Genomic DNA, 26,419 nt, shown 5'->3' with positions numbered 1-26,419 from the left:
ATGGAATGTGACGACGGCACATGGGTTTCGTCACCCCCATGTTTAGGTGAGAAAAAATGGCTACTTTTAAGTTTGACCGCAAAATATTCGATTGATAATACATACAACTGATAGCATATACACAACAAGCATTAACATACATATTCACAACACATTACCACGCAAACACCCCACATCTTGCACAATGCACAATGCACTTTTCCCCTCATTCTTCCCTCCCTTCTCCTTATCGCCACTCAGTGAGTGGTGACTTATTATGTTATGTTCTTACAATGTTGTATTGTTAAGACAATCATTCCTGAGGCCATTGTCCTCGTCAAGCGCTTGCTTATGACGATGGTCTCTGCACAGCAAGAATTGCCTAATTTGTCTTTGAGCAAGAGATATACAGTAACTTATGTTTGCATAAATGTATGCACAAAATAGTTTATTTTCACTTTGAATTGTATCAGGGGAAAGTTGAATATTTGAATTAATCATTTATTTGCTTTAATTGTCAGATTCAATTTATACTGTGCTCAATTTGTTTGTTCAATTGACCTTGTACTTCATTTATGTATGAAAAAGAAATTCAGAAATAAAATCAGAATCAGAATCAGAAAACTATATATAAACACACAATTGAAGAAAAAAAGAACATATTATGCATTAATGCTCATAATGGATGGTCTGTATGGATGGGAATTGATTTCCTTTTGATCTGCAAAGAATTTCAATTAACTCTACTTTTTACAGATATTTAAATTTGATTCTTGACACTAACAACTCATAATCCTATAATCCAAAGGAATAACCAATTACTCACAAAGGTTAAGTATTAAAGAAATACAGAAAAGAAAGACTAAAAATCCGGAATAAACCTTAAAGCAAAGTAGGCTAACAGGTTTTGAATTGTGGATATGACAACCTGCAGGTAAATATACAGTATGACACACTTGGACCAAAAAAGAAAAAAAGAAAAAGAAAGAAAGGAAGAAAAAAAGAACATCGCAAAATTTTTGAAAATATCAAGAGGCTAACAATAGTTGTATGTTCATGTTACGGAAAATGACTCCATGGAACATTCCATTTTCAGAGTAAAAACCAAAGGACACCGTTCAAGAGGCAGGCAAAGAATCACTTGATATGGGCAACAACAAAAGTCGTCAATGTTTTAGTTGTCACCCTGTGATATGTCTTTGGCATATTTGTAATGTATTACTTGCTTTTTTGTTGTAATATCCAATGTACGAAGAATCTTCATTGCCGACAATAATATCAAATAATCAAATAGTCTGAAGGGAGGATAATTATCTATTTCACACTGCTCATTCGGGCAGAGTGTCTCTGGAAGAAAAAAAAGTGTTCATGCAGTAGACACCCTCAATCTTTATCTGTTATCATACCTTTGCGAATATATATATATATATATATATATATATATATATATATAAATATCGTATTTCTAGATTATATGATAGCCTTTATGTTTTTTGTTTCAAAGATATTTTGAGGACTTCCCCATGATCACATTATTCTACTTATTCTTTTGGTTACTCTTGAATTGTCGTGAGTCTTGATCCAAACACCGAGCGTACATTATACATCATATTTAGATATAATTATATTAGTGTTACACACATCAAGATACTCAAACACTCCAGTTCATCTACAGGCATTTAATGAGATGAATGATGGAGGAGAGTTCCCCAATCCAGAAACAAACTCAGAACTTATCGTAATTTCAAACACTCTATGAATACCTCTAAATATGTTATTCAGTGTCAGAATAGATCTAATAGGCGAACATTAGCATTGTTCAGAAGTGGTTGTTCCCCTATTGCCCTTGAAACCGAACGTTACAAAAATGTCCCATACCATGCATACGATGAAAGATTTTGTTTAATTTGTAATTCCGGTGATGTAGAAGATGAGTTTCATTATTTTACGATTTGTTCTGCATATGATGATTTCAGATCACAATTATTCAGTATTACATCAGAAAGAGACCCTACTTTTCCTCAGTTGCCTATTTACCAACAATTCCTTTATTTAATGTCATTAGATTCACTGTGCTGTCAAGTAGCCAGTTTTGCCAACCTTATTGTGCCGTAACAACTTATCATATTCCCACAACTGAATAACTCTTTTATGTACTATTTAGCCCACCATATTCTCTCTTTTGTTGTGTTAAATTATTTGTTACTGTCTGTATGTATTACATGATATATTTATATATTTTGTATTACTGTCTATGTTTGATGTATATTTATCACTCATAGGCCTCTTTAGGCCGGCCGTCCGTGTGACGGGTGTGATTTTTTTGATAAAGAAATAAACTAAACTAAACCTTAATTGATATATATTTATATACATTATACATATATATATAGAATTGTACATATAAATGTATATATATATATAATATGTATATATATATATACATTATAGATATATTAGGTGTTTTGTGTCCATATATAATAATTACACAATTACACAATCACATTTAGCGTATATTCTCCCCCGATTGTCTGATTACAGCACCATGCCCCGTTTCTGAATTGGGCCCACGCCTCACGCATAGCGTGGTTACGGGAGAGTTGATCGATGATCAGTACCGACATGGGTCGGTTGTTTCATTTACCTGCTCCAGTGGAACTCTTGTTGGAGACCCATCTGCAGAATGTGTGGATGGTTCTTGGAGTCCCAGTGAACCTACTTGTTCAGGTGAGAATTAGCTTGAGTTTTGCTTCATTTCTACAATTCAAAACCTAGCTGAGAGCGATCAGATAGCTAGCCAGATAGATAGATAGACAGATACATGGATATAACATAGTTAAGCTACACATGTAGCTAGATGGATAGAAAGATAGACATATTATATGGCTGGTCAGATAGATAGATAGATAGATGGCTAGATAGATGGATAGATAGATAGCAATATAGATAAATAGATAAATGCTCAGATAGACAGATAGATAAGTAGACAGATGAATAGATAGCTATCTAAATACATACATATAAATGAGATAGATAGAAAGAAAGCTGCGAAGTTTATTATCTTATTTTCTGTTTTTATTTTAAGGGATTCCCTATTGAAATTAAACGCAATTAAATATATATATATATATATATATATATATATATATATATATATAAATTTCCCTTCCTTTGTTTGTTTGACACGGGGCAATTGAGCCCGAACGTATTAAGGACAGAATAAAATACAGACACTGATTCATGTGATGACATCCAGAGTATTATTCGTGATGGAAATGATTAATCTCTGTGCAATCAAAGTTGGGCGTGGGAGGAAATATCATGCCAAGAAAAAAATGGTGACAATGACACTTTCTTGACAAAGAGGGATCTGTGTAAACACTGCTGATTATTTCATGTCAACATATAGGAGAATAAAGAGATTTCTTTATGATTTAGGGAAATCACAACATTTTTCTGATCGAACATTTTTTAATGATTATTTTTGTGTGATTATTCAATCCCAGCGAAAAAGTGGAAATACGAATGTCTTTTTGTGTTTTTTTCTTATTGATCCTCTGGCAATGCTAACGTAAAAGAACATTACAGGAATATTCATTAGATTCATCTCTTTTAAAATAAGTTATGTAGTCCTTTCTTTAAGGAAAAGACACTTCATTAACAAGGAATTTCAAATCACATCACCTGATGCTACGTAAGCGTTGTTAATGAAATTCAGTTGAAAAAAAATCATTTTCGTACGACTAAATTAAAACTCTAGTGAGGCTTTCTTTGCAAAGATAATGATGCTTCCAACACATCAACAATAATACTTCTTTTGAATGGATTCTTACTTTTTCTACGACGAACAATACACAATGGACATTTTCTAATGTGGAATCACAACAGAACTATTAATGAAGAAATTGAAATAAATGCATGGCTGACCTGGAATCAATTGTAATAATCAATGGAACTGCAGGAAATGCCTGTTCTGAAAGAAAGCTTCCTAGCGGACTTGTTTAGGTATGAACTAAGAAACACCTCGATTTCTTTCTTTTTTTAAATATTCATTTCCAAATTGTGAACATTTGTCGGTTACTGTGGTATAGGCAGGAGCATGAAGGAAGAATGTAGAATGTAGGAACAAAAGCCTGTAGTACAAGGTGAAGGCAATTTTTTTTTTTACGTGTTATTATGTGTTTTATGTTTATCGATATAGATACAAACTTTGTGAGGGTCGTCAATCTTCAGTAGATATCTCTCCCCCTCTCTTTTCAATCTGCACTCTATTAGGAAAAGAACGAAAAACGAAATTGCAACAATGAATTATGATTCAAGTCATAATCAGGGGATTCAAGCACATCAGGGGAAGCCTAGGTTGACTTCTTGTACTCTTGTATTACGCTTGCTTTGTTTGTTTGTTCGTTCTTTGATTATTCATTTGTATTTTCTTTTTCAAATGCCGAATGAATAATAGTAATAGTAATAATAATAATAATAATGAAAGTAATAATCATCATAATAATCATAATAATGATAATAATAATAATAATAATAATAATAATAATAACGATACTAATAATGCTGATAATAATAGTAACAGATATAGTAATATTAATGATAATGATAATGATAATAATAATAATAATAATGATGATAACAATAATTTGTTTTCCAAACTTCATATAAACAACGGGGCATATTGAGACACAAGTGTGGCTGTTTGTATAGTATAAAATAATGATGTAAAGTAACACAACAAAGAAAAATAATTAAAAAAATACGGGAAAGGAAGTTTCACGAAACTAAGTAAAATCATTCTGAGATTAATGACATGTTATATTTCCTCGTTATACAAGTCTATGAATCTAATCTTACACAATTGTATTTACAATGTCATGAATAGTGTGTCATTGCATGTACCGAGCAGTAATATATTTTGATACCGGATACTAATAAACAACACTCTTCACTGAGATACCGTCACCATCTGTGACTTAAAGATTCGATGATTTTGCCGTTCATTATCTTACTTTTCATAGACAAACATGTAAATCTAAATGAGAGTATTAAGGTTTCATGATCACCTGTTGGTCCAGCTGGAGCAAGAAATGGAAATTTTATGAATCCTGGACGAACTATAGATATTCCAATTCCTTAGTAGATTATGCTTGTATGATATGTTAAGGTTTGTATTTCTGTGACGCAATGACTTATAACAATATAATTGAATGGACCGTTGAAGGTTTGATTTTTCAACAGCAGTGGAGCAAATCATTGATAGTCTATTTAAAGACACGATGTTTTGCAGTTATGTGACCGGACGTTGAAACCGAGTAAAGCGATGAGGCAACACAAAGGACAGAAGGTGTGGGTATGTGATAGATAACCAAGTTTTGATGAATGAAATATCGAATGTAGACATGCACTTCGGCGAAAGTGTTCAAGACAGCTTTTATTCATTCATTAATTCATTTCATTTCCGCACAGATACTTGCTTCATCCAAACGCTGTTCTTTCATAAAGTACGTTCATCTAAAAAACAGTTAGCACTTGACACAGGAAAATAGGCTTAATATAAAAAAAAAAACACCTTGAAACATACACGGAAATTTGAATCAATTTTTGAGATTACAAGCTACAAATCACAATCTCTAACCCCCTCACTCACACACAAACACACAACCCACCCTTCAAAAAAAAATCAAAAAACCAACTTTCACACACACACACACACACACACACACACACATCTATATACACAAGTCTATATGCATAAAATATTTGCGTTTAATGATACTACGACTAAAACCACTGTCATTGAATTACGACTACACATTTAACTTACAGTAAATCTGAAAGATATGTATTTCAGATCCCTGGGCAATAAGTTCCATTCATTTATTCCTCGATATGAAAAAAAAAAAAAAACCTCTGATTCTTAGAATTGGTACGTGGCTTAGAATTGAATAGGACTCGAATAAGAACTCGAGACAATTCAGAGATTCCAATGAATTTTTTTTTTTTAAACTGTAGATCCGACTACAGCAACCCCACCAGAAACTCTCACAACACCCTCAGGGATAGAAGCTACCACAGGAAAACTTCTTTCTGAAGCAACATCTAGGAACAGTATGACTACAGTTGATTTCTGGACTACAGTGGAGAGTGATACTACGCCACACGCTGAAACTACGGTTCAATCAGTGAGCGCGGCGTCTACACAATCTACAGAGAAATTCTCCACGGAGGATGCGACGTTTCACACTGAAGACACCGTTACGACCTCCGACCTCCCATTGACCACTTCCGGGTCAATGACGCTGACCACTTCCGGAGGCACAACGGGAGAGCCGACGCATCACGAAACATCAATGGAAGGTGACCGCATGATCACCGGGAACAGAAAAGAAAGAAAGAAAATTAGTAGCACAATTCTATATCATAAGTGATTCATGTACTTACAGCTAAAGAATGAAGGTGCGATGCACTTTGAGAATTCCTTGAAATTTTCCCTGTCAAAGAGTTATATGGTTTTTGTAAGAGCGTTTTTTTTTGTTGTTGTTTTTTGCAGAGATACACGAATGCAATTCAATCGTCAATCACGTTCTTCATATTACATGTATTTGTTGCAAATAAGATTTATATGACATAACAATACACAAGTAGGCCTACGGATACTCAACACAGAGGTCATGCATATCATAGTTTTAGAACACGATGCTCATCTTTTTTTTAATAGAGTGGGCACAGAAACTAAGGAAGTGGAGCTAAGGCATGTGTGAAATTTTACTTGATGCCGACTTTTTATAATATATATTTTCATCAACTTGTACTTATTGTATTTAAAAAAGATACTATTGGAATTACAGTCTGTGTTGAATTGAATATCGAATACTGGCATGCATTTAACGTTTCCGCCAAAGTGTTAAAGACACGTCGAGACTGAACTCATTAATCTATTTCGATGAAAATCGTTTTTATGTCCAGATTCGAGTACACCTAACCCATCAAACACTCTCACGACATCTTCAGGAACAGAAGTTACCACAGGTGAACTCCCTTCCGAAGCGACATCTATTAACAGTATGACGACGGCTGATTCCTGGACTACAGTGGAGAGAGATACTACGCCACATTCCGAATCCACGGTTCAATCCATGACCGCGGCGTCTACACAATCTACACAGACGCTCTCCACAGAGGATTCGACTCTTCACACTGAAGACACCTTTTCCACCTCCGACATCCCCTTGACCACTGCCGGGTCACAGACGCTAACCACTTCCGGAGGCACCACGGGTGAGTCGACACATCACGTAACATCAATGGAAGGTGAGTTGCATGATCGGTTGGAACAAAAAAAAAAACCAAAAAAAAAAAACACGAAATAAGTTACCCAATTCTATATCATAAGTGAGGCATTTAGATACAGCTATTGGATAAAGGTGTAATGCATACTGCTCTTTGAACTTTGACAAATGATGCACATGCCTATTTTGTGGATCGGTGATGAAAATGGGATGCTCTGGTTTAACTGTAGAAGCAATCTAAATCCCAATCGCGACGCTCGTGAGTTTACTTACAGTTCCAAAGCTAAACTCGCGCATCTAGTTCTCACCGATCCACTCTGTTGTGTTTTTATATACTGACATGCATTCAACATTTTCGCCAAAGTGTTATAGACAAGTCAAGCTTGAACTTAGGTCCCGTACTCAAGATAACCCAGAATTTCAAGGAAAAACGTTTTACTTTTCTTTTTCAGATTCGAGTACACCTATCCCATCAAACACTCTCACGACATCTTCAGGAACAGAAGTTACTACAGATGAACTCCCTTCCGAAACGTCATCTATTAACAGTATGACTACAGTTGATTCCTGGACTACAGTGGAGAGAGATACTACGCCAAATGCTGAAACAACCGTTCAATCTATGAGCGCGGTGTCTACACAATCTACAGAGACACTCTCTACAGAGGATTCGACGCGTCACACTGACGACGTCTTTGGGACCTCCGACCTCCCCTTGACCACTGCCGGAGGCACCACGGGGGAGCCGACACATCACGAAACATCAGTGGAAGGTGAGTTGCATGATCGGTTGGAACAGAAAAAAGAAGAAGAAATAAGTTGCACAATTCTACATTATAAGTGAGGCATGTACGTACAGCTATTGGAAAAAGGTGTAATGCATGCTGTTCTTTGAACTTTCACAAATGATACACAGGCCTATTTTGTGGATCGATGGTGAGAATGGGATGTTCTGGTTTAAATGTGGAAACAATCTAAAACCCACTCCCGACGCTCGTGGGTTTAAACAGTTCCAAAGTTAAGCTCGCGCATCTAATTCTCACCGATCCACTCTGTCCTGTGCATTTATTTGTATACTGGCATGCATTCAACATTTTCATAAAAGTGTTTGATAAAGACAAGTCGAGCTGGAACTTAAGTCTTGGACTCAAGTTACCTCAGAATTTCAAGGATTTTTTTTTCTTTTCCAGATTCGAGTACACCAGCTAGCCCATCAAACACTCTCATGACATCTTCAGGAACAGAAGCTACTACAGATGAACCCCCCTCCGAAGCGTCATCTATTAACAGTATGACGACAACTGATCTATGGACTACGTCGGAGAGAGACACTACGCCAAATGCTAAAACTACGGTTCAATCCCTAAGTGCGGTGTCCACACAATCTACAGAGACACTCTCCACAGAGGATGCGACTCTTCACACTGACGACGTCATCGCAACCTCAGACCTCCCCTTGACCACTGCCGGGTCACTCACGCTGACCACTTCCGGAGGCACCACGGGCGAGCCGACACATGACGTAACATCAGTGGAAGGTGACCGCATGATCAGTTAGAACAGAAAAAACCCCTACGCTTTTAATTTTACATGCATTTGTTGCAAATACAATTTATATGACACAGCAAGACACAAATAGGCCTACGGATACTCAGCAGAGAGGACACGCATACTAATTGTTTTCGATGACATTTAATTTTCTGATTTTTTTTTAATAGCAAATACGTAAATTCGATGGAAGGTAAAGACAGGTTATGATGGTATATATACGAACTACCGATAGTCCACATCATTAGTAGATTTTGCATGTATGATTGATTGAGGTTTGTGTAGCTGTGCGAGAGTTGTGTTGACAGTATTTTAAGACACGATGTTTTATACATAATAGAAAGTAAGTCTGAATTGAATTGATTAACGATTGCCAACACTGCATTCAAAATTACTGCCAAAATGTTCAAGACAACTCGAGACTAAACTCAAGTTAATCCAGGATTTTAATAACTTTTCCCCCAGATTGGAGTACAACTAGCCCATCAAACACTCTCACGACATCTTCGAGAACAGAAGTTACCACAGATGAACTACCTTCCGAAACGTCACCTAGTAACAGTATGGCGACAACTGATTTGTGGACAACATTGGAGAGAGATACCACGCCAAATGCTGAAACAACGGTTCTCCCCTTGACCACTTCCGAAGGCACCACTGGCGAGCCGACACATCATGTAACATCAGTGGAAGGTGATTGCATGAACGGTTGGAACAAACAAACAGAATTTAGACTTTAAAAAAATGTCGCACAATTCGTAGTGATTTTAGATCACTCTGGTGACACTTCACTATTTTTATTCATTGAATAGGTTCATTGGATTCAACATTTTCAGACACTTGTATAAGTTACACGATGTGTAAAAGTCTCTACGTTCTGAAAAGGTGAAATAATGCAGCTTTAGTAATCATTTCATACGACTGTTGCGAATGTGGTTCATATGACATAATACAGAAGGAGGGAAACCCAACAAAGAGAACGCGCATATCAAGTATCCCCTTGTGCCTCATTTTCTAATGGCTAATCAAGGAATGTACGTATATCAGTTAAATTACCGAAATCTTAATTGAGAGATTTGATTTTTATCCCCAAAAGTAAGAAATACATCATTATAATGATTACATTGAAAGTGAAAAAAAAAATCCAGATCATTCTACAAACGATGTTGGCACTATCAACACTTTTTAAATGTGAACGAACTGCCAATTGGTGTCCGTTCTGATGGCATCAACACTTCGTCATAGATGTTCATTAACACGTTTTTCTCTCCCCATCCCAAACCACCTTCTGCATTATCTGTTCAAGTCTCAACATTGGAACCGAATACATCACCAGTGCAAGACGGGACTTCACTGGATCCCTCCCTAGCATCTGAAAGGACAACCTTGAGAACCAAAGATTCAACCTCTCCTTCTACCGAGACTTCTTCCTCTCAGTCAACTGCAACAGAACCTCTCCCTGACATCACGACTCTCCCGACAGATTCTCACAGCTCTTCTCGTTCGCAAACAAGCTTGTCAACTGGTACTAACGACTACCCTTCTAGTCAACATGTAGAAACAGCGTCACCTCTTGGTTTAACGAGTTCATCGACAGATAGTCCAAGCACAACTGACTATGAAATTAAGCGGACAACAGCAACTACTGAAACCGTAACAAGTCAGTCTTCCGCAACATCTGATCACTCAGTACAATCGGAAACATCATTAAGCTCTGACAGAACAGATTCATATTCTACACACTTTGCAACAACGGAACCTGTACGAGAAGCAACTACACACTCAACAGAACTTCAAAGCACTGGTACTTATACAGAACCAACGAGTTCTGCACGTGAAATCTCTTCAGCTCACTCTACACTGACGGGAACTCCTCGTGTTTTGACAACTACGCCAAGCGACAGCCAAGGCACAACATCCATGGAAACAGATTTTACATCTGCTACAACGGACCTATCCACGTCTGAGTCCGCAACAACTGCACGTCAACAAGATTTGACGACGTTGATGACAACTGATCCAGGGACAACCCCCCTGTCATTGTCAGGTACAACAGAACTCTTGTCCACTCAGCAACGCACAACTGAAACCCTCACAGAACATTCCACTGGTGTACAACACGTGACCACCTCTTCCCTTCCAGCGCTTACAACGAAGAATGAAGACGGCGCTACAACGGCGAACGGTGCTACAACGTCACGGGTTCGTGAAGAAACTACAAGGGCTGGTATGTCAGAACAGAATTATGAGTTCTAACTTCACCATTGACAAGAATACAGAAAGACGCAATCCTTCTCCCTATTAATTCCAGATTTCCTGATTTCGTGGAGGTGTTAAAATATGATATCAACAATGATTATAAATTCACCATAAAAGCTGCACTCATATTGCAGGTAACACCGTGCACTTGCATGTCGTATCATGCTAATAAACTACTTTGTCATGATAAAAGTCCTTGCATTCCTTGAACAACTAGTATAGAAGTACAGGGCCACCAGAATCAAATACTGGGAGGCTTTTTACTCTATATTTCCTTCTCTTAACATTTCAACCCCGAAGAACTTGGCTGCGTACTCCCTGACGATCTGGATATAGACATCACACTGAGCTCGATCAAAGCTCGTTATGACGTCGAAGACTTTATTCTGCTCTACTGCCCTCCTCCGCCGTACATTCAGGTGGGAAACATCTTCTCCTCGTGCACAGAATTTGGTTGGGTGCCGAGCATTGCCGACAACGCCTGTTATGGTAAGAAGCTTTGACTTTTATGATTTAGAGAGAATATTGTACACTCTTGTAGTGTCTTTAAGCATTGCGTGTTGACTCATGTTCATCATTTACAAGAAATACATAGAGACGATTGCGTTGGGTGCAGATCTACTTCCCAGTTGGTACAGGACTAGTGATTCCAATCAATCACTTACTAAACTAGTTGCCAAGTTTTGCCTTATCACTCCCAGAGTATGCTATAAGCTTTAATACTAATGAAACAAAATGAAATCGTGGCCATGTTGGTTCGTGATATTGCCCTGGAAAATTAGGTTATTGAAGTCAGAAGAACACGCATTTTCAGGCTCTTAACTGATGAAAGTTACAATACAATGACCACCATGAAAATACCGATTTCTCCATCCATTAAACTTTCTACACAGAATTTGTCAGGACATTTTTGTCTTATTGTTCAGTTTGCCACAAAGTTATAGCTGATGGCAAAAGTTTACTCTAAGGTACACTAGACGTTTATTCCTTATTTTGAGAGATGTTTGAGCTAAAGTGCTATCAAATCCAATGTCAATTTAAGCCCCCTGCTCAGCCCCGTCAGTATCGGCCGACATAACCCACACCGACTCGGAGACCGGAGAGACCGACACCGAGTACGAACACGACGTCATACTGGACTACGAATGCGTCGACGAGTCCCAAACGATCAGCGTCGACATCCACCCCAAGTGCATTGACGGCGTTTGGGACAACACAGAAATTCCTAGCTGTGAAGGTGATTAGATACAAGATAGGCTTGGCACAAATGTGAATTGGTGTATCTTCCAGCGTACCCCGCGCGATTTTGGGGATGAGGAACGACTTAATGGGCACACAGCCTGCAACGTTGTTTCTTTTTTGTTCACGTGTGTGTGTGTGTGTGTGTGTATGTGTATGTGCGTTTTTGTGACTTCAAAACGAATATGCATTTTATTGTTGAAATCGATGAAAGTTGCTTGCCTGCAAAAAGTCGAAGAATGGACTATGATATTTTGGTCATAAAAAAGGAAGGATTGCCTGCGTTCATCAGAGTCACACGTTTCCTGCACCTATTGTAAGCAACCTTATATTTGCAAAATTTGAGCAAAAACATTAAATTAGGGCCTACTTGTTTCGATTCATCACAGTAAAATGGACACGTGTCAAGACACTTGTGCGACACTCCTTTTGACTGAAAAGCTCAAAGAGACGCACACCCTTTGAAAAGAGGTTATACTGTAGTTTTTGTCGCTCATGAAACAACTGTATTAATTAATACTTTCTGTACTATACTAACCCTAGCTCTGCTACTGAATAGAGCCCGGCGTTCACTAGAGCTCCGACAAGACGCGGAATGCAAATCATTAAACTCGTTTTCATGGAGCAACCTCCCCTCATGTTCTTGCAAGATCCCAGCCGTCCAAGTTGGTCTATCATTCCTAAACACTCCCCGATGCTTTTTGTTGCGCTTTCGGAAGAGGACACGATTTCCAAATTTCATTTTTTTTTTTCGGTTTCAATCCAAATTTGGAAAGCCGGCGGAGAGCTTCACCAAGGCTGTAGCGAAAGTTAAACGAAATGTTATAGCCAGACGAAATGTTTTGAGCAGCCGATTCGGATCTCTATATGCGAGTGTGCGAAGCCGCTGCGGACATTTGCGATCAAGACATGGAAGGGTGAATATACTAGGTGTTTCAAAAAACATTTCCCACTTTTGATCATTAATAGCTCAAAAACTGTTCATCCGATAAAACTATCATTGATATAAATAATAGCTGAATAGTGTACAATTTGGTTGGAAGTAATTTGAATGTGAAAGCATAAATCAGTTTCATTAAATCTAAGATTGATTTTGAAGTAAGGTTTCAGATTTTGATCAAATTTTAACCCTCTGTACAAAAATGAACTTTGCACAGGAACCAATGATGTGTATGTGAGTGTGTGCTGACAATGGCCCTGAACAATAGACATGCCTGAACCACCTGTTGACTAGGCGTCAGTCTCGTGCTCCCAGGCACATGAATGCTTAATCAATAATTCATGTGGATTGCCCTGGGCACTGTTAGTCTGGATTCATGCACAGTGAAGGGTAAACTGCATGCACATGGGAAAAGGAAGCACACGTTTCCATGTGCTTGCAAACACTTTCAATTTTTGCTTCACATATCACTAAATTTGGGATATAAATAAGCATAATTTAATGATCTAAAGTTCCTCATTTTAATACAACTGTCTACTAATCAAATAGTCAGACAAATTTTTCGCTTTTTGATAAAAAGAAATCATTTTTGGTAAAGAGTTCAGCAGCATTTATCATTGGGGCGATATGTTTCACAGTAGATTTATTTAAGGCTCCCTTTACACGAATGTATACTCTAATTGATTTTCTTTGCTTCCTGTCACCATTTTACGATAGAACAGAAGGTATTCATTGTAATTTCGTTTTTCAGAAATAGGGAGAGCACTGTCGAGACCCAACGACAGTATCGGCAGGCGTTTGACTTTACACAGATACTGCCAGAGGCTGAATAAAGACTAGTTGTGATAGTGGAATTTCTCATGAATAAATAATGAAGCATTCAAACCCTAACCATTGTTTAGGACCATTGTCAGGGTGTTAACCACACACTCCCATACACACCCATTGACCCCTGGGTAAAGTGAAATTTTGTACAGAGGGTTGAAAATAGAGCAAAATCTGGAACCTAACTGTGAAATTAATCATGGATTTCATGAAACTGATTTATGTTTTCATATTCAAACTACCTCCAACCAAATTGTACACTATTCAGCTATTACTCATATCAATGACATTGATATCTGATATATAGTTTATGAATTATTAAGAATCAATAGTGGAAAATGTTTTTTGAAACACCTAGTATATATATATATATATATATATATATATATATACATATATATATTCATATATATATTTCTGAGTAATGGAGGGGTTAAATACTCACTTTAGTAAATTCATTTTTATTCAAATAAAATAGAGGATGTTAAAGAAGGGAGGGAAGGCCGCCATCCTGCCCCGAAGCTAACATTTCTTCCTCTGGTATAGTAAACCGATGAAAACCATCATTCTCCAGATTCCGATGAAATAGGCATAGCCAAAGAGGAAGCAGACCTCTTCACTTATTGGTAAGTGTGTGTTTGTGTGCTTTTTAGTTTATTAATTTTAAGATATATATCTTTTTGAGTGATTGTTGTAGTTTTAATCATGTGCTCTGTTTACTAGTTCCAATCGTTAAATTTTTTTCATTTTTTCCGTTATGCATTAGATTATTTTTCTATTTGACATTCTGTATCTGACATGACGACTAGCAGACAAATGAGAAAAACCCGAAGTCGGTGCCGAATTTACAACAGTATTTCCTCTTATTGTCCGCATATATACCTAAACAGTTGTCGGAAAGTCATCCTGGTTGATCTAGTCCATATTTCCGCTTGATCTCTGATCTACGGTATGTTCATGCTCTCTTACTTTACGATGGGCATTTTCCGCGGCATTTCGCGCCCTTTGCGATATAAACCCTAGGACATTTCCAGGTATGCCTGTAATCAATACGCAGAGTCAACTGATATGTGATAGGAGACGACGATTAACTCACCTTGTCCGCGTCTGTAAGAATGCTCTTGTGAACGCTAGGCTATAGGAGGAGGAGGAGGAGGGGAAGAAGAAGAAGAAGAAGAAGAAGAAGAAGAAGAAGACGAAAAAGCAGAATAAAACTTGTAATGGTACAGTGAAAGACCAAAATGACTCTTTCATCTCCCAACAGCCGCATTCTGCAGTATTCCAGATGATTTGGACGACGACATCTTCCTCAGTCCCGTCAAAGACGAGTACGACGACCAAAACGTTCTGCTCCTTTACTGCCCACCTCCGCCTTATACCTCAGAGGGAACGTCTTTCTCCGTTTGCAGGAATGGCGAATGGGAACCAAGCATTTCTGAATCTACGTGTTACGGTAAGATACACTAAATTCCGGCAACGCGGTCCCTTTGGACTTAGGTCTTAAGTTGAGATGGACAGCATGTGACAAGTCAGCGTAGAAAAGTATTGTCCGATGGGAAATAAATATTACTTCCAGGGGACTTTCTGTAAATATAAGGAATGAAAGTCTTTCCTGCGTAAAATTTTTCTCCAGTCACTGGCTGACTATCTCGAAAATAGAGGAGATTGTCAACGAACATTAAATGTTCGTCGGTCACAGAAATGGGTAGTCACTCAAACAATTATCTTACAATGTTATATAATGAGTTTATTAGACTACTTTTCAAAAATAAATGCGGCATTGATTAGTTGATTGCCGGTTGATACAATAAAGTATGCTAGTGTGAGTACAACATTAATATATTAAGAATTATAGATATTCGCCTCTTCTGAACTTCCCCTTCTGAGTTGCTGTTTTGACGACGTTCTATCTTTGGTCCTTAATAAAACCTGGTATCCAGTTATTGTCTGACGTTAGACCTGTTCCCTCCCATGTAATATGAAGTGATGAAGGTTTGCCCTTTATTCTATCGCAGGACATTATAAAGTATTGAGTCAATGACAACGATATTGTATCATCTTAATACTTTTTTTATATATTTGTCCATCGGGATTTTATATGGAATTTTTTTTCTATGAATATATCTATACACATAAACACACACATTTACACACAGAGACATTTGCAGATACACATGTTTGTGTGCATTAATGTATCTATATATTCATTTATTTGTTCCATTTACTGATTAATTTATCCATACATTGTTCACGTCCCAGCGCCATGCGATCCACCAGAGACACCCGATGAGTTAACCTACACTCTGAACGACGGCGGTATTTTCTACAAGGACCAGTACGAGCACCAATCTATTCTTACCCTCTCCTGCTCGGAGGGCCTCGTTCTGGACGGTAACACGAACATGGTCTGCGTGGATGGCACGTGGAGTCCTAAACAGCCGCCTGTATGCCAGGGTAAGACGTTAAATTACTTACAATGGGTTCCATTTTGTAACCACTGCACCACCACCACCACCACCACCATCATCATCATCATCGTCATCATCATCATCTTCATGGTCATCACCGATAATGATCTATAATCACTGTAAGATTTGAGATGATAAAAGTACCAGTGTCATTATGATTCTTAACATAATTGTTTCTTACACCACTTGCAAAACATATATTACTGAATGCTCGAATTGTAAGTAGATAAATTTGGATACAAATGAAATATGTACAGTATATTTTTCCGAGTGATTCAAGATTCAAACGGTCTCCTTTTATGTATCCCTCTTTTCCGTTGCTATATTTATTTTTGTCACCATTGCAAAGTAATCATTGTTGTTATTATTCATTCCTTCATATGATTTGTATTAGACATAAGATTTGTATGTCCTATGATTTGTAAATAACGTGTTGTATCAAATGTATACTTTGTATTTTTACCATAAATTGAATTGGATTGAATTGAACAGTTAAGACCACGGCGAGGTCAACTACCTTAGAGAAGAGCACCTCGGCCGATCCCACCACCATTATGACAGAGTCGCCGACTACGTTGAATCCGTCGACGGAAGGCCCACGCACAACCCTACCTCGACAAATGACGTCTACAGCAGTGAATGACGTCACATCGCTCCCGCAGTTTACCGAACGGGGCACGACGGCTCCAACCCAGGACAGTGCTACCACTTTTCAAGACTCCCTTACGACGAATCGTGTTACTGCGGCACCGCCAAAACCGACCACAGAATTGATAGGTATTTAAAGTGGAACCTGTTGCGGCGCACAGATTGTGCGTCTGTTCAATATGCGTCTCCTTAAACATGGTAAAGTACATGACTAGACTTATGTGTTTTTACAGTGAATGATAGAAACGATGGGAGTGTTACGGAAGTTGCATTATTGCCTTATGTACTCTGCATGAGTTTTTGTCATCTAACATGGCTAATGTGATTGTTTTGGGGAAAATCGAATTGTTTTTTATTTGAGTGCTACGAAACAGTCCACTGTGCGACTTGTTTTACTTTACTCATTTTATTATAACAAAGCACATCATGCAGCGAGGTTTTCCTTTTGTAAGTACATAATTAAGTCCCGTACAAACATACTGCATTCATTTACTATTTTAATCACTCCTTGTCTACAGGATGTAAACTGCCTGATAACCTCGACCCTGACATCACAATTAGCGATGTGAAATCCCGCTATGACGTCACTGACTTCATTCTGCTGTACTGCCCTCCCCCGCCTTACATCCAAGAGGGAGTCGTTTTCTCGTCTTGTACATCCTTTGGATGGGTTCCAAGCATTGACAACAATGCCTGCTACGGTATGAGTTATGTCCATATCAGTTCTTGGCGTAATCTCTCTGAAAATGTAGTTAACAAATCGAAACCACATAGGTCACACTGCAAATTATCTTCACACCGTAGTCTATTTCCCAAACAATTATTCTACAGCCGACTCACTAACAATAACAGTGAAGCTAACTCTGTCATATGCTTCTCAATCTTTCACTACAATAAACGGAGTTAATTTCAGTAAATCCGGTTTCCAAACATCGATGTTGATAAGCGATAAGTTGAACCTGTATATTAGAAGACTTATCACTAACTAAAACAGTGAACCTAACTCTGCCATATGCTTCTCAAACTTTCACTACAATAAACGGAGTTAATTTCAGTAAATCCGGTTTCCAAACATCGATGTTGATAAGAGATAAGTTGAACCTGTATATCAGAAGACTTATTACTAACTATAACAGTGAACCTAACTCTGCCATATGCTTCTCAAACCTTCACTACAATAAACGGAGTTAATTTTAGCAAATCCGGTTTCCAAACATCGATGTTGATAAGAGATAACTTGAACCTGTATATTAGAAGATTTATTGCAGCCTGTTGCCTGAAATGATGAATCAAACATAAGTCAGGAAAAGCAAACATAAATCAGATATCAGCCACTCAATGGTGATAATTGGAAGATTTATGTTTGATTTTCTGACTCATATTTGATATCAACCATTATTCAACTGGGCTCTGGTGAGTTATTAAGAAAAAAAAGAGAGAAAAAAGTCTTTTCACGTTTGCTACTACTTGTAGACCTAGTTTAAAGAACAGTGTCTTCGACTATCGTCTAACTTTCATTATTGAGTGCCTATTCTTCTGGACTGACGTGTTGATAAGAGCACGAAGAAAAACAAACCGAATTGAGCAAACATTCTTATTATAAGACTTAAGGAACTACAACTTCTCCACTACCGTCCAGATATGTCTGATGTGTAAGCTTGCTAATCACCTGGTTAACTGTCTTTGTAGCGCCCTGCACAGCTCCATCAGTTCCAGAGAGTCTCATCCATTTCGAATCGTCATCGGGGGAAACCCTTGAAACGTACGAGCACGAAGACGTTCTCGAATTCGCCTGTGCGGACCCTTCAAAGGATGTTGACGTCATCATCAACCCGACCTGCAATGACGGCGATTGGGAAGGACTCGTGTATCCTTCATGTGAAGGTTAATGCAAAGGAAGACCTCGTCTTTGTAGATTTTGGTTCTGAAGTTATTTGATATTTCAGATAGCTTGAGATGTGACTATAAGGGTGAAAGAGATGAATGCATACTGTTATTTCAAAGGGAGCCTCAATACCCTCATGTCTTAAAAACGGATAAAACTTTCTGAAACTGAGTCCTTGCCAAAATCATAGCTTCAAGTCGTCATTTCCTTCTCAGACAGGCTTTTTATGACGCTTTCCCTAATGGAATTTGTTGTCCCACATATCACCAACCTATATTGGTGTACCAGCTGTCTTCAAAGTTCGTGCCTTTTCTTTCCTTTTTTGAGTTGTCTTTCAGTCCAAATACGCCAAAGCGATAGTTTCTCCACAACAAAATGAATGTATAGATATAGACGTGTATTACAAATGATGATGTAAATCATCAATTTAATAAGAAATGAATACTGTGATATATATGGAATTTGGTCTTCATTTCAGACCCTGTTTGCACCATTCCGGATGATCTCGATCCCGACATCCTTCTGAGCCCCGAGGAGGGTGAATTCGGTGAGGACGATGTTCTTCTCCTTTACTGCCCTCCACCTCCCTTCACCAGCTCGGGAACACCCTTCTCCGTCTGCAGGAATGGCGTATGGGAACCAGATTTGTCCGAGAACGCCTGCTACGGTGAGGAATCTGTTTGGTTTCTGTCTCTCTGCAGAAATGCTCTACCTTTCTTGTACTTACTCCGTTGTCCTCGTGAAATTTAATTTCCCCCATACAGATTTCACACGTGGATCAGGTGGATTGTAAGGTTCTGGGAAAATATGATTAGATGTTCGTGCGAGCTGTATGATATGTTAGTATAGAGAGGTTAATAGAAATTCAACCATTTTATACTTAGAAGGCCGTGACTCTTCATAGGCTGTTAGGCGCTAATGAGGTCATGAATTTAATAGCAGAATCACAAAACTCAAAGAATAAGTTATTGTTAAGTAAAATATAACGCACAGTTATACTCAGGAGAAAGTGTTCTTAAAATAGGATAAAACTAAATATCAATCACTGTGAATGTATCAAGATGAACTATGTATTAGTAAAAAATTGAGCAAAGAAAATAGGATTCCATCTGGAATCGAACCCGAGAACTCCGGATTGCCAGCCCGGTGCTCTACCGACTGAGCTATAGAAAGCCCGAGTTCAGTGTTCGTTCCAGAAACCATAAATTCTCAATTCTCGTATGGTCAGAAGCTATAGCAGTGTGTTTGTGTGTGACACACACGTACACACTTGAACCTGGCATAAACCCGAAGGATAATATTCAACTTGGGGATAAATGCGAGGGATCACTGAAGTGATGCAGCTTTTTGAGTATGAAGATGAACTATGATAAGCTGAATGACGTGAAATGTTATAATGTACCTTACTTTATACAGCCCCATGTGAACCGCCAGAGGTCGAGGAGAGAGTCAAGTACTCATTGCAAGGAGGTCTGCTCTATAAGGGGCAATATGAACACGAATCCGTCCTCTCCTTCAACTGTTCACAGGGCGTCTTAAACGGCGCCACAAACATGGCGTGTCTTGATGGATCGTGGAGTCCCGCCACTCCGCCTGTCTGTGTAGGTAAGAAACACAATCACAAAAATAAGATGGGAAAAAAGCAAGAAAGAAAGATAAGAAAACAAACAGCAACAATAATATGAGATATGATACAAGGAAAGCTGTTATAAAGAATTAGTGTATTGTACGATTTCACCCTGTCTCTTATTGTCTAAGGTATTCTATTAAATTGCTTTTTTCCCTGAAGCGACAGTGTATATGGTTCGATACAATACAATGTACATGTAAATCGTGTTCTAAACAATTAACTTTCAAGCTAGTGACCATTTCAGCAGCGTTTATCAGATAAAACGTGTTTCATTAATATGGCGTCCATAGTTTTCGAGAGTAATAAGTAATAATTCTGAGAGGGAAAAAAGCTTCCGTCTTGGCCGTACATTTCAGCATCGTTGAAAGTCGCTGACGTCTCAACAATAAAACGCATGAGTGTTTATGAAGGCTACTCATCAATGCAGCCGTTAATTTTCTAATAACTAGAGATACGATAGATTCCTATTAGAATGGAGGTGATGCAGATGACGGTTCATCACGTTATTGGTTTTAGATGTAACCACACCCACCGAGTCTACAACAACGTTGCAAGAAACGACAGAACAGACAACAGTCGTGACAACCGCCACTGTTGATGTCACAACTGAGAGAGCAACAACGGCGCAACCGACAGTCCACACAACAAAAGCAACGAAGACGCTCCTACCACAAGCCGCAACAACTGATCTCACCTTCCCCACAACAAAGCATGAAGCAACGAAGGAGTCTACAACCCTTGCAGTACCCACAACTACAACTCCAGGTATCTTGTAATGGCTGTTGTTGTTGTTGTTGTTGATGTTGTTGTTGATGTTGTTGTTGTGTGCATGTGTGTGTGTGTGTGTGTTCGTGTGTATTTTGTATTGCGTCGTACAGGGACAAAATATATGAGAAGTCGCATACACCGGCTAATGATCTTTGATGTAATACATGTAATTAGGTGATACGCTATCAGCGTATCACCTATTGTGATTGTCAAAATCTCTCTTTATTTTTTTTTAGGTGATCCGAGAATCCTCTCGGATCACCTTCTGTATCTGTACTGATTCTTTGTTCTTCTTCTTCTTCTTCTTCTTCTTTATTTCTCCGCAAAAGTTGTGTAGAGATAAGCTCAGAAAGTGCATTGCCTATGAATGTCAAACTTATACCATATGTGTATCATGTCCCAAAGACGACATGTCAAGTAAAATCGTAGTGATCAGTCGACCGTGACGTCACTATGACGTCATTATATGAAAACACATTTTCAATCATATCTCATTAATGGAGTGGAATTTCTCAATGAAATTTACGTCACATAAATTTCAATTCAAGGGAATTCTACCCATATTTTCAGAATTCCTCGCATCGTAAAGACGTGCGCGTACGCGCGCGTTGAAATATTTGTATGCTCCAATCAAGCTCAAATTTTTTTGCATACGTTTCAGACCATTTGGAGCATTTTTTGAAAAATTGAAAAAATTGGACGGACGCGTACGCGCGCGCACATATACGCACGTACAGCTCATATGCAACAGAAATTTCCCGATTTTTTACATTTATTGGATGTCTGAAAAGTCAAGGAATATTTCTAGCAAGTTTCAAGTCAATCCGACTCAATATGACGTCATACGGGACTGTCAAAGTTGAAATTCCGCGCGCGCGTCAATGGCGATATACAGTACAACAATGCCCCAAAACCGCCAATTTTAAATCCGATTTTACTCGTCAGGATGGACGGTGACCCCCCATTTTCTTTACATATTCTGAAAGCTGATGAGTTGTACATGTCAGTTTATGGGTTGGCGATACTGAAAAAGTCATTCAAAGATATCAAATTTCTTAATAAAGTTAAAAAAGTAAATTTTCAAAATGACGTCATCAAATTTCAAGTTCATTCAAGCATATCTCACTTTTTCTTTAATTGATTTACGTCCAAATTTCAATATGTTGTAGCTTATTAAATGGTCTTTCAGATATATAATAACAACAATTTGATTGGATGACGGCATCACCTCGTAAAAATGGATTTAAAGTAATCTTGTCAAATTTGACCAGTTTACGTGTTATCTCTATGGGAGTGCAGTTTTTCTGGAAATGAAAACTGACATGACTATCTTTATCGAGCACTAGCTCACTTATGCTTCGGTGAATTTCTCCCATATTTTAGTATGTTGTAGCTGAGACTTTGGGCTATCGTTAATGTGCCCTTCGTTTTTTCATACGGAGTCGGCATCATGCCCAAAAACTTGGTTGAAATTAAAGCTTATCTTCCATGTATTTTCATATTCCTTTCTTTCTGCAACTTTCTTTGCAATAACTCAAGAAAAACAAGCTCTATCAGCCCAATATTTTGCACATGTTTAGTTTATGTCACGTACATTATTTCATAAAATAACAACTACTTGATCGGGCACCTTCTTGGGTATGTAAATTAGGGTCAAAGGTCAAAAATGTTTCATCCTGTATCTTGGTTAATACATGTCTTATCTTTCCCATATTTTGCATACGTAAAGACCATGTTACAAGAATCATTTCACAAAATAACCACTTTTTGCTCAGACGCCATCTTGTCTGTGCAAAGTAGGGTCAAAGGTCATATGTACTTCTTTCTTTATCTTTATTATGACGTGTTATCTCTATGGGAGGGAATTTTTCTAGATGTGAAAATTGACATGATTGTCTTTATCGACGACTAGCTCAATTACCCTTCGGTGAATTTCTTCCAGATGTTAGTATGTTGTAGCCAATGTAATACTCTTTAAGTTTTGTTAATCAAAGTTTTAATCGGATGATGTCTTCACCACGTGAAAATGGATATAATGTAACCTTGTCAAATTTAACCAGTTTACGTGTTATCTCTATGGGAGGGAATTTTTCTGGAAATGAAAATTGACATGACTTTCTTTATCGAGCACTACCTCACTTACTCTTCTGTAAATTTCTCCCAGATTTTAATATGATGTAGCTGAGACTTTGGGCTATCATCAGTGATTCTTCATTTTTTCATACGATGCCGAGATCACGTAAAAACTTGGTTGACATCAAACTTATATTCGATGTATTGAGATATTTCTTTCTCTCTGCAACTTTCTTTGCAATAACTCAAGAAAAACAGCCCCTATCATCCCCATATTTGGCACATGTTTAGTTTATGTCACGTACATTATTTCATAAAATAACAACTACTTGATCAGACACCATCTTGGGTATGTAAATTAGGGTCAAAGGTCATAAATGTTTTAACCTGTATCTTGGTGAATACATGTCCTATCTTTCCCATATTTTACACACGCAAAGGCCATGTTACAAGAATCATTTCACAAAATAACCACTTTTTGGTCAGATGCCATCTTGGCTGTGCAAAGTTGGGTCAATGGTCAAATATACTTCATTCTGTATCTTCTTTATAGTGTATACCGAATTTGGTAACAGAGATAGCAGACCTAACTCTCTTTTCTAAATGAGAATCCAAATATCACACGTCCAATGTCTCTAAACACAGATGAAACCTATATGGTCATGCCTATTGCGATCAGGACTCGAATCATTGATTAAAAAAAATCGGATCACCTAATTTGTCAGTCTTGACAAATTCCAAGTCTAGTTATTCTTCTTTCTTTCTGGACAATTTTGTGTCGTCAATATCTCAACAATGACATTACGGAATGACATGAAATTTTCAGTCAACATGTCTCATAACAATATCTAGCCACAATAAGGTTTTCATGACAGTAACATATCTATGACGTCATCTAGGCGCCATTTTGTGATTTTCGGACCTTGTCACATGATCGATCATAACTTCATAACTAGATGTCATTTCTGCATCATTTTCGGTGGACATAAAGTTCAGGTCACGCTCTATCTTACTTTTTAACGCTAGTTACCCAGGTCTTCATTACGCGCGCCTACGCGCGCGTCAAAATTTTAAAAGGCTCAAAACGACTTCCCAATGGGAAATCTCGAAGTTTCAGACAATTTTAAGCGTTTCAAACATTTTCTCGCGTGCGCGTCCGTCCGCGCAATTTCACGCGCAGAGGGCGTAACCAACATGAAAATGCAATTTTTTTGACTGATTTGGATTCCTGATACTTTGAGTAACAATATCCACTGATTTCCGATCGATGTTGACCTATAACAAAGGAATGCACTGGCGTCAAAGTTGAAATTCCGCGCGCGCGTCTTTCTGCAAATATAGTGAAAAAACATGTCTTTGTTTATTTCGCCATAGCTCTTTAAATCGTCCGTTGACCCGATATTTCTATTGCATATTACAAAAGCATATGAATTGTAAATAACATTCCTAGTATCAATATTGCCAGGAAAACGCGATGAAGTGATCATATCGTCATTTTGAATAAAAAAAGTGGAATTGATTTTTTTGAGGTACTGTTTCTGACATTCATTTGCTCGTATCTCTGTTGTTTAAGCTCAATATTATCCCAAATTCACATATGTTGTCCTTTAAACATTTGCCTTTCAAGTCCATGTCATGGTTTTGAAATTTGATGACGTCATCATACTTTAAATTGTGATTAAAAGTAAAGATGCAAAATCGGACAAGTTTACGTGTTATGTCTATGGGAGGTGATTTTTTTTAAAAGCATGCATTGACTTAACAACGTTTAAGCACCTTTATCTCAGCTGATTTTGCTTCATTTCCTCTGAAACTTTAGTATGTTGTAGCTGAGACAATAAGCTGCAGTAATCATGCATTTTATTCTTTGAAATCTCCTCATCAGATTGACAATTTTGCAGTTTAAAACTGAAAATGAAAATGGAATGTGGACAAAACGATTCCTCATGTATCTTTCATATACATAAGTTTACGTTCCCCATATTTTCTCGTCGAGACGTATGGCCGAGTGGTTAAAGGCGCCGTCTCAGAGACGTGAGGTTGCGGGTTCGAACCCCACAAGATCACGAAACAATTTTTTTTTATTTTACTTTTTTTCTTCAATTTGTATTATATATTCGTCCATGTAGAAATCACGTTCGTATATAAACGCACCTATACACACACACAGACACACACACACGCCATATCCCTCTTTTTTGTGTGTTGGAGACCACATTGCTTCGACTGCAGCAACATTTTGCAGGTTGACTTTGTCAAACCGATCATAGTATGTAATGACGACGACTGAGGTGTTGTACTTTGAACAATTGTCTTTCAAGACGATGTCATTGTTTTGTAATTTGATGACGTCATTACACTGAAAATTGTGATTAAAGGCAAGGTATCAAAACCAGCCGATTATAGGTTTTATGTCTGCGGGACGTATTTTTCCCAAGTTGCCAGAAATGGCATAGCGACCTCAGTCGTTACATGGCCGCTTTTCCGTCTAGCAATGCAATAGATGTTCACACGGCCACGTTAGTTGAGTGGGCATTGACTTTCCCCCTGTTATATCTATACATTGTTTTTTTTTTTTGTCTTACCATTTCCGTGGATGACCCGTGGCCGAGTGGTTACAGAAACGGTTTCGCATGCACGCTCAATATAACTTCAAGGTGCCTATATCACATTCTTTTCTTTGTCGATCACAGATGACTGTCATCTGATGACCACAAGCGTATCACCTAACTCGTCCTCAATGTGACGAGTTTTCATGTCTCGTATGTATTTGGTTTCCATGTTTAAACGTGACTTGGTTTCCAAGCCACGTGTGTATTGCTGCTGCTGTCTGGACCTTTACTGGAAACACAACAGTGATGC

General features: G+C 38.0%; 2 protein-coding genes across 2 annotated transcripts; both read left to right on the top strand.

Annotated features, from left to right (window-relative positions):
- LOC139738321 (uncharacterized) lies at positions 1-16,380 on the top strand. The gene is made up of 13 exons (XM_071648961.1): positions 1-46; positions 2,521-2,706; positions 5,998-6,342; positions 6,952-7,296; positions 7,727-8,047; positions 8,465-8,812; positions 9,288-9,515; positions 10,129-10,482; positions 10,870-11,049; positions 11,382-11,570; positions 12,136-12,318; positions 15,350-15,486; positions 16,345-16,380. The coding sequence occupies exons 1-13, from the start codon at positions 1-3 to the stop codon at positions 16,378-16,380; spliced, it is 2,898 nt and encodes a 965-aa protein (XP_071505062.1).
- LOC139738320 (uncharacterized) lies at positions 11,264-21,492 on the top strand. The gene is made up of 10 exons (XM_071648960.1): positions 11,264-11,570; positions 12,124-12,318; positions 15,350-15,538; positions 16,345-16,539; positions 17,046-17,330; positions 17,720-17,902; positions 18,891-19,085; positions 19,565-19,753; positions 20,503-20,691; positions 21,233-21,492. The coding sequence occupies exons 4-10, from the start codon at positions 16,488-16,490 to the stop codon at positions 21,490-21,492; spliced, it is 1,353 nt and encodes a 450-aa protein (XP_071505061.1). The 5' UTR covers positions 11,264-11,570; positions 12,124-12,318; positions 15,350-15,538; positions 16,345-16,487.
- Positions 21,493-26,419: the final 4,927 nt, after the last annotated feature.

Source organism: Diadema antillarum, unplaced genomic scaffold (genome assembly GCF_040938485.1).
Source record: "Diadema antillarum isolate AM-2024a unplaced genomic scaffold, OU_Dant_1.0 seq00000735_RagTag, whole genome shotgun sequence".
Taxonomy (NCBI): Eukaryota; Metazoa; Echinodermata; class Echinoidea; order Diadematoida; family Diadematidae; genus Diadema; species Diadema antillarum.
This window is presented reverse-complemented; position numbering and strand designations above follow the sequence as displayed.

What these genes read in the sequence shown, in the direction of transcription:
- LOC139738321 (XM_071648961.1), top strand. Translation starts at nt 1, where the DNA reads ATGGAATGTGACGACGGCACATGGGTTTCGTCACCCCCATGTTTAG. An exon ending in TCACGAAACATCAGTGGAAG is followed by an intron (nt 8,048 to 8,464) that starts GTGAGTTGCATG and finishes TTTCTTTTCCAG; the next exon opens with ATTCGAGTACACCAGCTAGC. An exon ending in TGCCGACAACGCCTGTTATG is followed by an intron (nt 11,571 to 12,135) that starts GTAAGAAGCTTT and finishes CCCCCTGCTCAG; the next exon opens with CCCCGTCAGTATCGGCCGAC.
- LOC139738320 (XM_071648960.1), top strand. Translation starts at nt 16,488, where the DNA reads ATGGTCTGCGTGGATGGCACGTGGAGTCCTAAACAGCCGCCTGTATGC. An exon ending in ACAGCCGCCTGTATGCCAGG is followed by an intron (nt 16,540 to 17,045) that starts GTAAGACGTTAA and finishes TGAATTGAACAG; the next exon opens with TTAAGACCACGGCGAGGTCA. An exon ending in GTCCGAGAACGCCTGCTACG is followed by an intron (nt 19,754 to 20,502) that starts GTGAGGAATCTG and finishes TACTTTATACAG; the next exon opens with CCCCATGTGAACCGCCAGAG.